The 14,708-nt window shown below is 32.8% G+C and overlaps 1 protein-coding gene across 1 annotated transcript in view; it reads right to left on the bottom strand.

Moving 5' to 3' along the window:
• Positions 1–14,708, bottom strand: part of PDS5B (PDS5 cohesin associated factor B) — a 127,882-nt gene that overhangs the window by 69,278 nt on the left and 43,896 nt on the right. The window contains 4 exon segments of the mRNA XM_040448165.1: positions 2,900–3,015; positions 4,318–4,457; positions 6,667–6,715; positions 9,705–9,786. Of these exon segments, the coding sequence (XP_040304099.1) occupies positions 2,900–3,015; positions 4,318–4,457; positions 6,667–6,715; positions 9,705–9,786 (387 nt within the window).

The raw sequence follows: 14,708 nt of genomic DNA, 5'->3' as shown, positions 1-14,708 counted from the left end.
AAACTTCAGAAGACAAAGGAACCAAATTGAAAATTCATTAAGAATCCAAATCATACAAAAATTTATGCTATAATAAGGAAACATTGCAAATCAAAATTGGGAAAGGAAGAATCTTCCAATAAATGGAATTGATAAAGCTAGCATTTAAAGGACGGATATCTATTTCCACATTATACTAAAATGAATTCCAGGCCAATTAAAGATTTAAACAGAAAAAACATAACCACCTAATATGATACCAAAGGCAGAAAAATCATAAAGGAAACAAATGACAGATTTAATTATATATAATTTATACAAATTTGAAAGGCAACAGAACTAAGTTAATGGCCTTATTTTATAAAGGTTTCTTACAACCAATAAGCAAAAGACAACTTCTCCAAGTCTCTCATAGAAAAGTATTTTAAAAAGCAAATAACCAAGAAATATATGGGGGAAAAAATGTTCAACTTTATTAGTGACTCATTGTTTTTAAAAAAGAAGATCATCATTCACCTGTAAAATGGCAAGGACTAAAAAGGTTAATAGCCACTCTAGCAGGAAGAGTTAGGTGAATTGGACACTCACTGACTACTGGTGGGGACTAAGAGTGGAATCTGAGACATATATAGTGTGATGGTTAACGAAGAGGGCTCTGGAACCAAACTTCCTGGGTTACAATGTCATTCGCCACTTCCTAGCAGTGGGGAAATTATTCAACATCTGTGTAACTCACTGTTCCTTATCTATAAATTGGAAATGATAACATTTCTTGTCTCATATGGTTAAGAAGTAAATGAGCAAAAGAGATAAACATTTAGAATCATCCAAGGCACTTTATAAGGACTAACTGCTACTACCTGTTACTGTTATTTATGTTTTGATATATTTTCTGTATCACTATGACCTATTGACAATAAAGTCAAAGACCTATTTTGATTCTCAGTCAGAATGTTCATGGTACACATTATTTGTGAAAACTTTCTCACACTTATCTTTCAAAACACTACAAAAACCTGGTGTTCTTACATTCCTGTAATTTTTCTACTGTTAAACAAAATTCCAAGGTTCTGTCCATGATCTTTTTATCTTTTTACTTCTTTCTATACAACCTCTTGCCCAGGGAAAGAATCCATTATCACAGTTTCACATTAAGCTCAATTTTCCTTGATTTTTAAAGAACTTTTTGGTCATGTCCAAGTAAGAAGCACATGAGCTCCCTTAATTCTTTTCAAAGTTATTACTATGTGCTTCATTGGAACTTGAGTTCTTAGACTTGACTCCTCAACTTTATTCCCATCTCCAGTAAGATGACCCATTCTTTTAAAACCTTCCCCCAATATAATCTTTCCTTTCCATCCCACTACCAGCATCCAAAATTTATAACGCTTTACAGTCTATCCCTTCTACTTCCTTCCTCCTACCCATCATTAATCATCCACTGTTCTCAACAGACTAAAGTAAAAGCTCTAAAGTTATACCTTAAATGCTTTCCACAATCTGATCCCAACTTCTTTTTTAGCATTATCTCATAATATTTTTATACCTTTCCACACTATAGTTTAAATGGATGGCAATCATTTCCTAAATATCTTTTTTTTTTTTTTCCTATCCAGCTAGCTTGGTTTATATTAACCTCAGTGCCTAGAATATTCTTTCTCCCACCTCCATAAAAACATAATCTTACACATTCTTCCTCTTAGGTCAAATACTACTCTCTTAGAGAAATCCTTGAGTCTTCTGAACACTGTCTGCATTAATTTTATGAAACTATAATATAATCTCTCAGCTAAAACTCTTTATTCCGTTACCAAACAGAGGGTTAATGAAAAACAAAAAGTATGGTTTGCTAGTATGTAACTAGCATTGCCTTGAGTATAGAAAGCATGAGATTATTTACTTAAATAAGGAGTTTCAGTCTGATTCAGTACTAATATAGAGGGGTCTGATTTTTTTGTTTTAAAACCATAGAAACCCTTCTTCAAATGAAAACTGATGCAAGAGGAATCCAAAGTGACTACAGGGTATCCAAAGTGGTGTCTCCCTACTTTGCAGGGGATCACAGTCCAAAAGCTACACCTTCTACCCTCCCAAACAAACAAACAAAAAAAATCCCCCAAAAGGGTTCACTGAGTACAGGATGGTATTATTTAATGTAGATTGTAATATATCTCATTTACTGATGACCAGTAAATCAGAATGTAATGAATGTACGTATGCGTGTATGTGTGTGTATACACACACATACACACACACACACACACACACACACACACACACACACACACACATTCTATAAGTGCTTTCTTTTCTCAACCAGTTGAAACATTTTAGGAAAATGTTTAAAACAAAACAAAACAAAACAAAACATTTTACCTAAGGGAATACAGTCATAAAAAGAAAAGTATTTTCCAAGATGTCACAGTTAGGTGATATATAAGCGGAAGTGAGTATTGTTTTAAAAATAACACTTTGCGTTCTCAAATATCTGTGAAAATGCGTCCTATACTGCTTTACAACATATTCACCTAATTTTCTTTTCCTGAGGGCATAATTACAAGTTGTCTGCATTACTTATCCTATTCAAGCTACCTAAAAAAAGTAATTCCTGGTATACTGGTAACAGAAACTAGGCTTAAAATGACATTTTCTCATCTAAATGGAAGTAATATTTAACATTAAAATAAATAACAAGATAAATATACAGATATGTACAGATCAGTGTGTACACATACATTACACACACATATATATGAACAGACAGATGTACAGACATATATAGATTCGTATACAGCCATTTTACATATACAAAAAATCTACACAGTTAAGTGCCTTGTGTACAGCAGGGACTCAAAAGCAACTGACTGAAGTATGAATGAATGAATAGTAACGAAAATTTAGTATTTTTATATACAAATACCTGATAGATTCAGTATCTATGTGCACAGGTGCTATCCTCTCCAAGAGAAACTTGATCATTTCCAGGAAAGGATTTGTAGGCTGTTTGGGGTTGCCCAGCTTCTTAGTTATTTCACGCTGTAAGGTAGATTTTTTTTTTTAAATATTACAAAAATTTGTTTAAATACATCGCATTAAAATGTTTAGGACCTAAAGTAATTAAAATCATGCAATACTGGTATTGGAATAAGAAAATCAACAGGAATTGCATGAATTGAGCAAACAAAACTAAGAATTTTGCATATGAGAGAGGTAACATTTCAACTAACAGGAAAAAGATGGATTATTCAATATACTGTTTTGAAATAACTGAACAGACATACAGAATAAAGAGACAGATCCCTATCTCATACTCTATACCAAAAACATTCCAAAAAGATAGAACAAGTACAAAAGAATAAAACCAAGGGTCAGTGGAGATAAATACTTCAGAGAGTAATATAATCAAGGAAGCTTGTTAAAACTATAGATTCTTGGACCTCACTGAGGAGATTAGTCAATCTGGGGTGGAGACAAGAATCATGGTTTTCTCTTTATTAAAAACCTCTCGGAAGATGCACTGGCAACAGACTGAGAAATCCTTACATCAGTAAATATTTTCATTGACTTGCGATAGAATGGGGTTTTGAAAGCAGGACACAAAAGGCAAAAACCTTAAAGAGTCTGCTGATAGACTTAGCTAGATAAAAATAAAACTATGGTATATAAAGAACATCAAAATCAAAATGGAAGGGTAGACTATAAATGACAGATAATTATTTGCAGCTTAATTAACATATATGATTAACAAATCAATAGGACAAAGATAAATGTCATTCCATAGGCAAAGATTAAAAACATACAATACACAAAAAAACATAAATGGCTAATATGCCCAAGGAGAAAAAAAATGGTCAAATGACCAGGAACCACGACTACAAATCCCACCAAAATAATTATGTTTTGAGTTTTGCTTCTTTCCAACAATGACAGAATCCAACACTGAATCTATCCTAAAGAAATAATCAAGGCTGTGTAAAATGATTTAGCTATAAAGATATTAAAGTGTTCTTTAAACAAAAACTGGGGAAAAAAATCTCAATGTGTAACATAAGTGGATTGTTCAATTCAATGGTATGCTATGTTGCTATTAATGCTGTAAAAAACTAATAAAAATAAGTAAAATGCACAAAGCTGTACAGATAATATCTTATTTTGGAAGATACATCCTACAGTATCAACAGCAATTGTCTCTACACGGGGGTTACAGTTTATCTGTATTGTCATTTCTGTGATATTTTCTAAATTTTACCCAACAAATATAAACTATTTTATAAAAAGGGTCAAAAAAAGATGTGAGGGTTTCTTGAAACATTAGCTCTTCTAATCGTCTTCCCTTACCACACAGCCTTCAGCCTGCTTGCAGGAGCATGTTGGACTAACAAGTACTTCCAGCTGTTTTCTTATTTTCTCATCATCTTCCAACACCTGTGTGAACTTCTTCATGAAATCCTGAGCCTTACCAGGATCTGGCAAATTTCCTTCAATCAATTAAAATCCAATTAAAATGCTATTTCAGAAATTTCTCAAAATAACAGAAGATCAACATTCTTCATTCTTATTACTTTAATAATCCTAATTTACAAATTCTGTTTAGTTTAATTAGAAATTGTGGATCAACCTCAGTAGTCAATTTTCCCTAAATTCTGCTTTCTAGAAATAGGAAACAAGAACACTATGAAGAAACATCTTGGTAGGGAAAGACTGAACTGACTCTAAATACCCCTTCCCTTATAATATTTAAGGGCATTAAATGTCCACCTGAAGATACCAATTTATTACTGTCTCGAGTTTGTTGTGTATACTGTTCTCTTGTAACTCTCAGAAAGAGATCAGTAAGTTTCACCTTTAAGAAACTATTCTCCTATACTGAGTTACTGTTAAAACCAACCGGTTCATATACACATGGCTATCTGTCAATGACACACGCTGAGTAACAGTTTCAAGTATTGCTGCTGGATGTTATGATTGCATGAGAAAGGATGAGTCCTCATAGAATCAAAGATGATTTTTATACTACTCTCCTAACTTTTCCATGTATTAAAACACTTATGAAAGCTAGTAAAATGCTAATCCTAGTGTCTATTTTTTTTTTTAATTATTCACAAATGTTACAGAGGACCAGACTAGGATACTTCTAATAACAGAAATTATAATACAGAACCACGGACTGTAATAAAAGTTGTAGATATTCAACTAAATCTTAAAACATTAATGCAGTCTTTAAGTTCATATACAACTTTGAAATTCCATTTCAAGTCTTGGCTAGATCAATGAGGATCTATTAATCCTGACTATCTGACTATTAATACTTTTATATTATTAATTAATTATTAATACTTGACTATCTGACTTTTTAATGTTTCTATAATACAAAAAAAATCTACTGTAGTGTCTTCAAATATTTTGGACAATATAACTTTACAGCCCCTCCATAATGTGTAAGTATCGTATTAAAGGCTACAATAAAATCTACCATTTAAGAAACAAAAAGAATGAGAATGAGGTAAGAGGGAAATGGGAAATGGGAAATGGGGGAGGGGGAGACAGAGCTAGAAAAGAGGGAGGAAACAAAAAACCTGTATTTCAACATTCTACAAACATACTTGACCATGGAACCCTTTTTTCTAACAGTACTATTAACACCTTCAAGATACCACCATTCCTCAGAACAGAATTTGGGAAAACAGGGGTAAAATATAGAAAAAATATAGGAGATATCTCCTTTTAAGAGACAGTGCCACAGCCAAACTACTGAGGAAATAGTTATTAAAAACCAATACCAGAAAATCACTTGCTTTAAGGTTATCCAAAGAGACTGAAAACTAATTTATGTTTAACTGCCCAAAACTAGAAGATACTTTGGTCTTAAACCCGTACTCATGCCAAAAATCCTATCACTTAGTCTAAAATTCAGTTAATTAGGTTACTGTTCTCTTCAGAACCTGAGCATTACTTCCATACACAGCTTGAAATATTTGTTAACATCTCAGAAATCCATCTAAGATGAATCTGTTCACTACTACCAAGTGGAAACTCAGCAGCAGCCTTACCCGATTTTCCGTCTGTCCGTGTGCCATGCTACACAGTGATCTCTGAGGTGGGTGGAAAAGCAACTGCCACACAAAAACAGCTACACTGCCCTATCCTTGCACTGAACAAAGGAGCTGTGCCACACAATCCTTTTGTATTTACTGTCAAGTGCAATAACATTTTATTTGAAATCGCTGAAAGCAAAAGAGCAAATCAGTACTTTTTTTCCCCCCCAAAGAAGTTCTTTTGTGGTTATTAGGTATCCCCTTTCCTCTAAATTTTGGCTCAGAATGAAATTAGCTTCAGACAGATTCACATTAAAGCAAGCAACACCAAGGAAAAGATTCAGTTTTCACAGCAAGGTTATGCAATAATTTGAATGAATTCCCCAAAATATATTTATATAATAAATCCTTTCTCCAGCATTTGTTCATTCCAACACGCAAAAGAAAAAGAAAAATTCTGCGTAGCAAAATAAATGAGAATCAGAGAACAAGAAAAGCTGAAGCTAAGTTGTCTGTTAAACAACAATGAAAAACACTTGACTCTTTTCCTGTATTATCAGAGCCTAAAGTGGAACTCCATGAAAACAAATTATCAAAAACAAATATTTCAATTAAACCTTCAATTTTACATATAATATCTGAAATAACTTACTTGTAATAACCATCACTTTTGAAAATATGGCCTTGACACTGGCATCTGTCTGTAAATCACACAAAAAACGCAAAATCAGTATTTCCTAATAATCTTCATCATACCCTTCAGAAAATTAGAGAATAACCTACTAATGTTCCAGGCCCACACCCTGACCACCACCACTGTGAGCTCCTTCTTGGACTAGGTTCAAACTCCACAGAGTGGATGAAAGTGGAAGTGAATGCTCTGTTGTCACCATCTCTTCCCTCACCCTGTTTGGTCAGCCTCCAAACAAACAAACAAACAAACAAACAACTGTTGTACCAACCTTTAGAAACAGGGAGAGATTTTGCTTTCTTTAGTAGTGAAAGAACAGGGCAACTTAGATTAGAAAAGGAATAAAATAACCTGGTTTTCAAGTTTTTAAGCTTATCTCAAACAAAAAGTTGATAAGGATATAATGCCGGTTGACTTAAGGCCTTCCTAAAATTTTTAAGCCAGAGGATTGTAAGGCATAGTCATGCAGCTTATGGGGAAGAACTAGATATAGACCATTACAAAAACGCCACTGACATGTACAAAAGATTCTTCCAAGAGTGCTGTTTATTTGCTGTATGAACATTATTTCAGTAAATCAACGTGTCACCATATTGTGCTTCATGTAATACAGTCTGTAAAGTCGTATGTGTAAAAAACGTTTCTAAAGGTGCTAGTTATTCAATGCATCAAGTTAGTGTTGTTGTTTTTTAAAGGTGTCATTCAGCAACTCTGTATAATATACTGAACCAGAAAAATGCTGGAGTGAAGGCAAAAAATAAAATGAAAAAATCATCCCTAGTTAGAAGGAGCTTGCTAAGAGAAAGTAAGATACAAAACACAGAATTCAAGAGTTAATTCCCAAATATTTGGAATTTAAAGTATTTGAATAAATCTGTCCAGAATCAAAAGATTCTATTGTTTAATTTGGAGGAAGCAGGTGTTGCTGGGCTTTCAAGAAGTCGATCCACATGAAAAGGAAAGAGTATCAACAAAAGTACAACACTAGAAATTATGTCCCTTTGTGTGACACTGAGCAAATCTAAATTTAGTTAAATAGAGAAGGGCTATACTGCTGAACTAAATAGGAATAAAAACTACCTTTATCAGACTGAATAAGGAAAAATGCAAAAAAACATACTGATTACTAAGAGTCTTCCTAGTAAAAGAGTAATATAAACACCCAAAAATTAAATATAGCTTTGAATTTTTTCTACCCTTAACTCTATAATGTCTACTATAATTCTCAGTATAAAGTGAGGTACTATCTTCCATTTGGTTTCTTCTTCAACCCGACACATTCATGAGAATTTCCTCTTTAACCTGGATAACTCAGTAATTATTTTAAGACAAGTTAAAGGAAAATTCCACTAGGTAGAAGACATTAAAACATTTTAACTGAATTGAGACTATATTTTGTTATTTCACATGAGAATGAAATTATAAGACCCTCCCAACTTGTTATCAACCGGCAAGGGAAAAGAAGGTCCCACTAAATAAATTTTAAAAGGACAGTGAAAGTCAAGAACAAAGTTATTTTTTTTTATTAGTCTCATACATCATGCTGTTCAACATATGACCTGCACACTTAATATACTACTTGGCTATTATGACTTCAATAATGCCTAAAATCAGGAATAATTTTATTTACATGCACATGAAAACATCTCATATTTTTGGTTAACCATGCAACTTTGACCAAAAGGAAGTAAATTAATACAGCTCTAAACAGCAAATAGGAGAACATTATCCAGAGCTTATTAACTAAAATACACTAACTTATCGCATTAGAACATTAACTGAAACACATGTTTACTGGCTGAAGCATACTAACTTAAATGGAATTTTCCACTTTTGCTAGTTGGCAGAGAAAGTACTGAAATAGCAGAATCACACTAATATTAGTTTTAAGTCATTTATAATAAGAAAAAAGTAATTCTAGCAGGTTCAATATACTCAATAATCAAAGAGATTATGTTATGTTCAATAAACCAGAAGCAAAGAGATTACTGTTAGCCCTAACATGAAACAACTCCTCTCTATTGACCTCTGTTCTATGACCACGCAGTATATGTTTTGTTTTGTGGAAGTTTTTGGGGGGGGGGGATGGTGGTGAGGCATTCCACTATAGACTGAAAGGAAATAAAACATAACAGCATATTGTCACTTTCGTGTGTCATTTAAAATGACGTACTGCTTTTTCAATGAATTATACCTTTTACAGGCCTATATACAACATTCTCAAAAAATATTCAAGGGGGGAAGAAACTAGAATCACTGTAAAATTTCAAAAAATAAAATACATCAATTGAGTGAATACCATAATTGTAATTATGAAAATCAAGCAGTACATTAAAACTACCGTGATATTTTAAGTAAAAATATAAAGATACTTAACTAAAATTGTATGATACTAAAATTTTCTAAAACCACAAGACTATTCAAAGATGATGGGAACATCTTAGTGTGGCAAGACAGAGTGCAGTTTTACTCTATTTTCTATGTTTTCAATGACAGTTATTGTTTTTTTTTTTTTTTAAACTATAAAAGAACTTTAATTCTGAGTACAAAGAAGTACATTCTCTTTCCTGTTAGGTGTCATCTTTTACAAATATAGTAAATGTAAATTTTAAATGTTTTATGCAATCAATTTCTTAAAAATTTCTGTGTTCTGGGGCACCTGGGTGGCTCAGGTGATGATCTCACAGTGGTGAAATCAAGCCCCACATCAGACATTGTGCTGGGGCTTTGCGCTGGGCATGGAGCCTGCTTAAGAGTCTCTCTCCCCCCTTTCCCTCTGCCCCTCCCCTGCTCATGAAATTTCACTCTCTCAAAAACAAATAAAAATAAAAATAAATTTTTTTTTCAGTGTTCTAAATTAGAGATCATAGCTTCTCGAGTAGAATGGTTCCATATAGAAATAGGTATTTCAACACACTGTAGCAATGGTGAAGAGTAACTAAAATAGAGGTGTTTTACAAAACTTGTCAAAGAAAAACTTTTTGTTAAATCTAACTTACTTTGGGTTGCTTAATTAAGTCAAGCAAATCCTTTACTTGATGTCGGAGCAGATTTTGACATTTCCACATCTCATTCAATGCTCTGAAAAACACAAACACATCAATTTAAATAACAAAACAGAATAAAAATCCTACTGGAATATTCCAAATATATTGCTTTTCAAGTTCAAATATTAACAAAAAAATGAGAGACGAGGTAAATTTCACAGGACTAAGCAACTGATGATGTATGGGGAGAAAGAAGAGTCCTACATAAGAGACACGAACATTGGAAGCAATATTTGTATTAAAAGAAAATGGTTGTTTTTTGGTTTGTACAAAAATAGGGAAGAACTATTATTAACTACAACATGTCTGTAAACTAGGGTAGAAGAATTACCTACTGAGATTATAACCTTTAGAAATAAAGGAATGCGTGATGGAGTAAGGTCCTACAGTAGGCAGGATAAAAAGGAATCAAAGAAAAGAGTGAATACTGAGAGAACGAGGGATACTTTTTCCTACAACAGAAATATTTACAATGTTACTTTATAGATTACGTTTATGTATTATATAAAATATATATTATACACCTATATATAAGTAAACAGTCATTAAATAAGATTAAAATATGTAACCAAACTGATGTAAATTAAAAAATGACAATTTCTCACTTGTTTTATTTAATCCTCAAATTCTCACAGTTTAGAGGTACAATTTATGTGTTTAGATTTTTAAGGACTCACTGAGGTTTACAGTCTGAATGAAGTATACAGAGTTAATTAAATAACATGTTTATATAAATTATATAAACCAGGTGTTTATATGTTATATACAACTATAACATATTCCATATAAGTAAAAATATGTATACCATATAATTTCATGTACATGTATTTACCTGTTATATATAAATGTTTGTTATATAAATATGTATTATTACATACATACATGTATTTACATATTATTTGAATACTATTTTTATATGGCAAAATTTTTGATGTCCTCTTAATACTTTTATTGTTTTCAGGCAGAAACTTAAATCTAAAATGAAACTATACACATACTCAAGAAAATATGCATAAATCCTAAGAGAACAGCTAATGTTATTGAAATATTACGTTACAGAATTCAAAACCACATATATTTTAATATATGAAAGGAGAATTTTCCAAAACCAAATACTTTCCATTATTTTGTTTCCAATTTTCTATAGATCTATTACCCTCCAGTATCATTCATATGTAGCATTGCCATAAAAAGAAATACAGTACAGAAGCATATAAAACCACCCTTTCTCTTTTGACAGACGATTGTTAAAAATTTTCATTCTCCTCCTTAACACTATGTTTTAAGAATACCTTTGGATACCTTTATGGAAGTAAAATAGTTTAAATGTGGACACTTAAATTCCTTTACAGTCATCACCTCAAAATGGTACTGGCAAACCAACAGTACTGGGGACATTGTATCTTAGAAGTTAAATTTAAAATAACTATACTATTTTCAAGTTATTAAATTTCAATTAAAAGTTTAATTGGCATGTTTTAAGAATGTAAATATGAAAAGAAAAATGACCAGTATACAGAGGGCTGTAAAAGTCTAACAGCTAAGAGTTAATTTTCAAAGAAACAGATCAGTCATCTGTGAAATTATTCCTGAACTCCAAAGTCAGTGAATGGTCTCTCACTTGCTAACACTATATTATTACTTACAACTTCTGACAGGCCTAGATTTTGTAACCTGTCTTCACTTAAACTAAAACAGAAACTATTTTACCTATTATAGTTATTTGTTACTTTAAATATGAAATCTCAAGTAATTCTAAATCTCCTTCTAAACTATTACGGCTATAGCTTAAATCAAAAAGTGACCACCACTAAGAATTTATATTGTAATATATTTTTAGGGAAACCATCCTCCGAAGTACTTTAATAAAATTATCTTAAGCAGCAAAGACAAATTTATGCTTGTGTTTGCCCTTCTCAACAGTCCTTAAAAAGAAAAAAAAATAGTAGAAATATTATTATAAAGACTCGTATCATTTCATATGAGCCTGAATTCCAGCTCTGTCACTACATAAATGTGAAAAATTTGCTTAAAGCATAGATACTCTTACAGTTGTCATCTGTCGAGTCCCCTCACTAGGGTTTTGCACTAACTCGAAGAAAAAGACAGCCACCATTGGGTTGCAGTCAGAAACCTGTGCAAATATTGAAGAGAACCTCCCTTCCAACATTCTGCTCCCAGTTGGCAAATTACCCACCACATGAAGCCGTACAAAAACGGGTCAAGAGGAGAGCCAACCTAACCAAAGAGATCACAACCAGGACACCTGAAACTACCACTAACTTTTGTTATTAACAGTTGTTCTAGGAAACTTGGGGGAGGTGGCAACACACACCAGGATTACAGAGCACTCAAGCCTCCCTCTGTTCTCTTTTTCATTAGTGAAGATACTTAGTTAACTTAGGGGCTTACCCAAAACTGATATACATCAAAAATTTAAAACATATTAAGTACTTTGTCTTCCCCAGAAGAATATGATCATAGAAAAAAATATAGGCTCTTTCAGCAAATGATTATTACTGTTCAGGAAAATGAAAAAAAAAAGATAAAATTTGAGACTCAAAAGATTTGCAAAAAATAAGATGGCTAATAATGTTTAGGAAGATGCAAAAAATTACAAGCCACTGATGGGAATACAAATTAGCATAATCATATTGGAAAATAATCTGACACCAGTTTACAATACTGAAAATGTGTATACTCATCAATTCTACTCCTAGCTATACATCAGTGATTCCAAACCTTGGTTGCCCATTAAAATCTACAGAAACACTTTTCTAAAAACCCCAATGCCCGGACTACACTTCAAATTAAATGACCATCTCTGAAGGTGAGATTTAGGTATCCGTATTGTTTAAACCTTCTTCAAGTAATTCCAACATGTAGCCAAATCTGAGAACCATTTATAACCATACCTTAGAGAAACCTATGCATGTGTATTCTCAATTGAAAACTGTTCATAATGGTACTATCTGCATTAGTAAAAAAAAAAAAAAAAAAAAAATGGAAAGACAAATGTCCATTCTTTCTACGGACTCAAATTTCCAATGACAAGATAACAGAATAAAATTATGACATCATGACATAATGTAATTCAATACCACAGTGAAATTGAATGACCAACAAGCTATACATATTTTGGATGAATCTTAGGAACACAATAAAATGGGGGGGGGGGGGTTAGTTAGAGAAGACTATATCCACAATTGTTCCACTTTTGTAAAGTTCAAAAACAAGCAAAAATAAGTAATATTAAGGGATAGACATACATACATATATATAGACACATATAGATATATATACATATATATAGACATATAGAGACATAGAGACATACATATATAGAGACATATATAGAGACATAAGGAGACATATGTATAGAGACATACAGAGACAGAGACATATATATAGACATACAGAGAGAGACATATGTGTGTAAGACATATATGTATAAGACTATTTTTTAAAAGGAAATGAAAAATACATAATTAAGGCTAGTAGTATCCTTAGGTGAAAGACAGGAGGACGAAAAAGAGAAGAGTTCACAAGATGGATGTGGATTCACAGATATATTTATTACTATGTTTTGAAACTCATATGCAATTTCTTGGTGTGCATTAAATATTTCATAACAATAAATGTAACGACTTTTGGAGAAATCACAAATGTAAAGCAGAAGTTACAAAATGTTATTAAGTATTTGATTTACAGTTAGTTAATTCCAAAATGTTGGTTAAAATCAAAAATTATGTTAAAAGTATTGTAAAGGCACCTGGATGGCTCAGTCGGCTAAGTGTCCATCTCTTGGTTTCAACTCAGATCATGATCTCATGAGTCATGGGTTTAAGCCCCCCTGTTGGGCTCTGCACTAACAGTATGGAGCCTGCTTGGGATTCTCTCTCTCTTCCTCCCTCTGTCTGCACCTCCCCTGCTCGCTGTCTTTAAAATAAACTTTTTTTAAAAAATAAAAATATTACAAATATCTGTTTTAAGTTAAAATACTTAACTATTCACTCACCATTTTTGTAGAATCAATTGGTCCACACAGTGGAATTTACTTTAGACTTTGCCATGGCATTATTTTTCAATGTATCTTTTATGATTGGCAGTTTTACTTTTTAAAAAAAAAATGTTTATTTTTGAGAGAAAGTGAGTGAGAATGTGTGCAAGACAGCAACCGGGGGAGGGGCAGAGAAAGGGAGGCAGAGGATACAAAGTGGGCTCCATCGACCACTGACAGCACAGAACCTGATGCTGGGCCTGAAATCACAAACCTTGAGATCCACCCAGGTGCTCCAGCATTTTTACTTTTTAATTCAATCAACCATTGTCGTTATTTAAGTGACAAATAATATTGGATACATATAGCTTTATAACTGCTATTTAGTGTTTTCTATTTACAATTATTTTTCTTAATTTTTTACATTTCTCATATTAAAGTTTTCACTAGTTCCGTCTCGCTCCTTCTGGGTTTGGAAGCCATACGTTCTAATTCTATTCTTTTAGGGCAACTCAAATTTTTAATTCGCACACTTAATTCACAGCTTAATTAATCAACATGTCTGTCCTCCTTCTTCTGTGATAAAAGAACTGTAGAACATTTTATCTACCATCCTACATGCTGTTATCGGATACTGTCCACCTAGTATTCAAAATTTTTTACAAAAGCACAGGACCAACCAATCAGAACAGCAGGCAGTCCTTCTGCTGTGCCCAGGCACAGCGGAGAGTCAGGCGGAGGGAGGATCCCAGGGACTCTCGAGAGAGCTGACATGCTGTTCAAGAAGTGTGTGCTGGCTAAATATCAGCCTAGATGCTAACTTACTTTTTAAAGTTTTTTTTTGTTTTTTTCTTTTAATGTTTACCTTTTTTTGAGAGACAGTGCAAGCAGGGGAGAGGCAGAGACAGAGGGGGACAGAGGATCTGAAGCAGGCTCTGTGCTGACAGCAGAGAGAC

The sequence above is a fragment of the Herpailurus yagouaroundi genome, unplaced genomic scaffold (genome assembly GCF_014898765.1).
Source record: "Herpailurus yagouaroundi ecotype Mexico unplaced genomic scaffold, PumYag 197, whole genome shotgun sequence".
Taxonomy (NCBI): Eukaryota; Metazoa; Chordata; class Mammalia; order Carnivora; family Felidae; genus Herpailurus; species Herpailurus yagouaroundi.
This window is presented reverse-complemented; position numbering and strand designations above follow the sequence as displayed.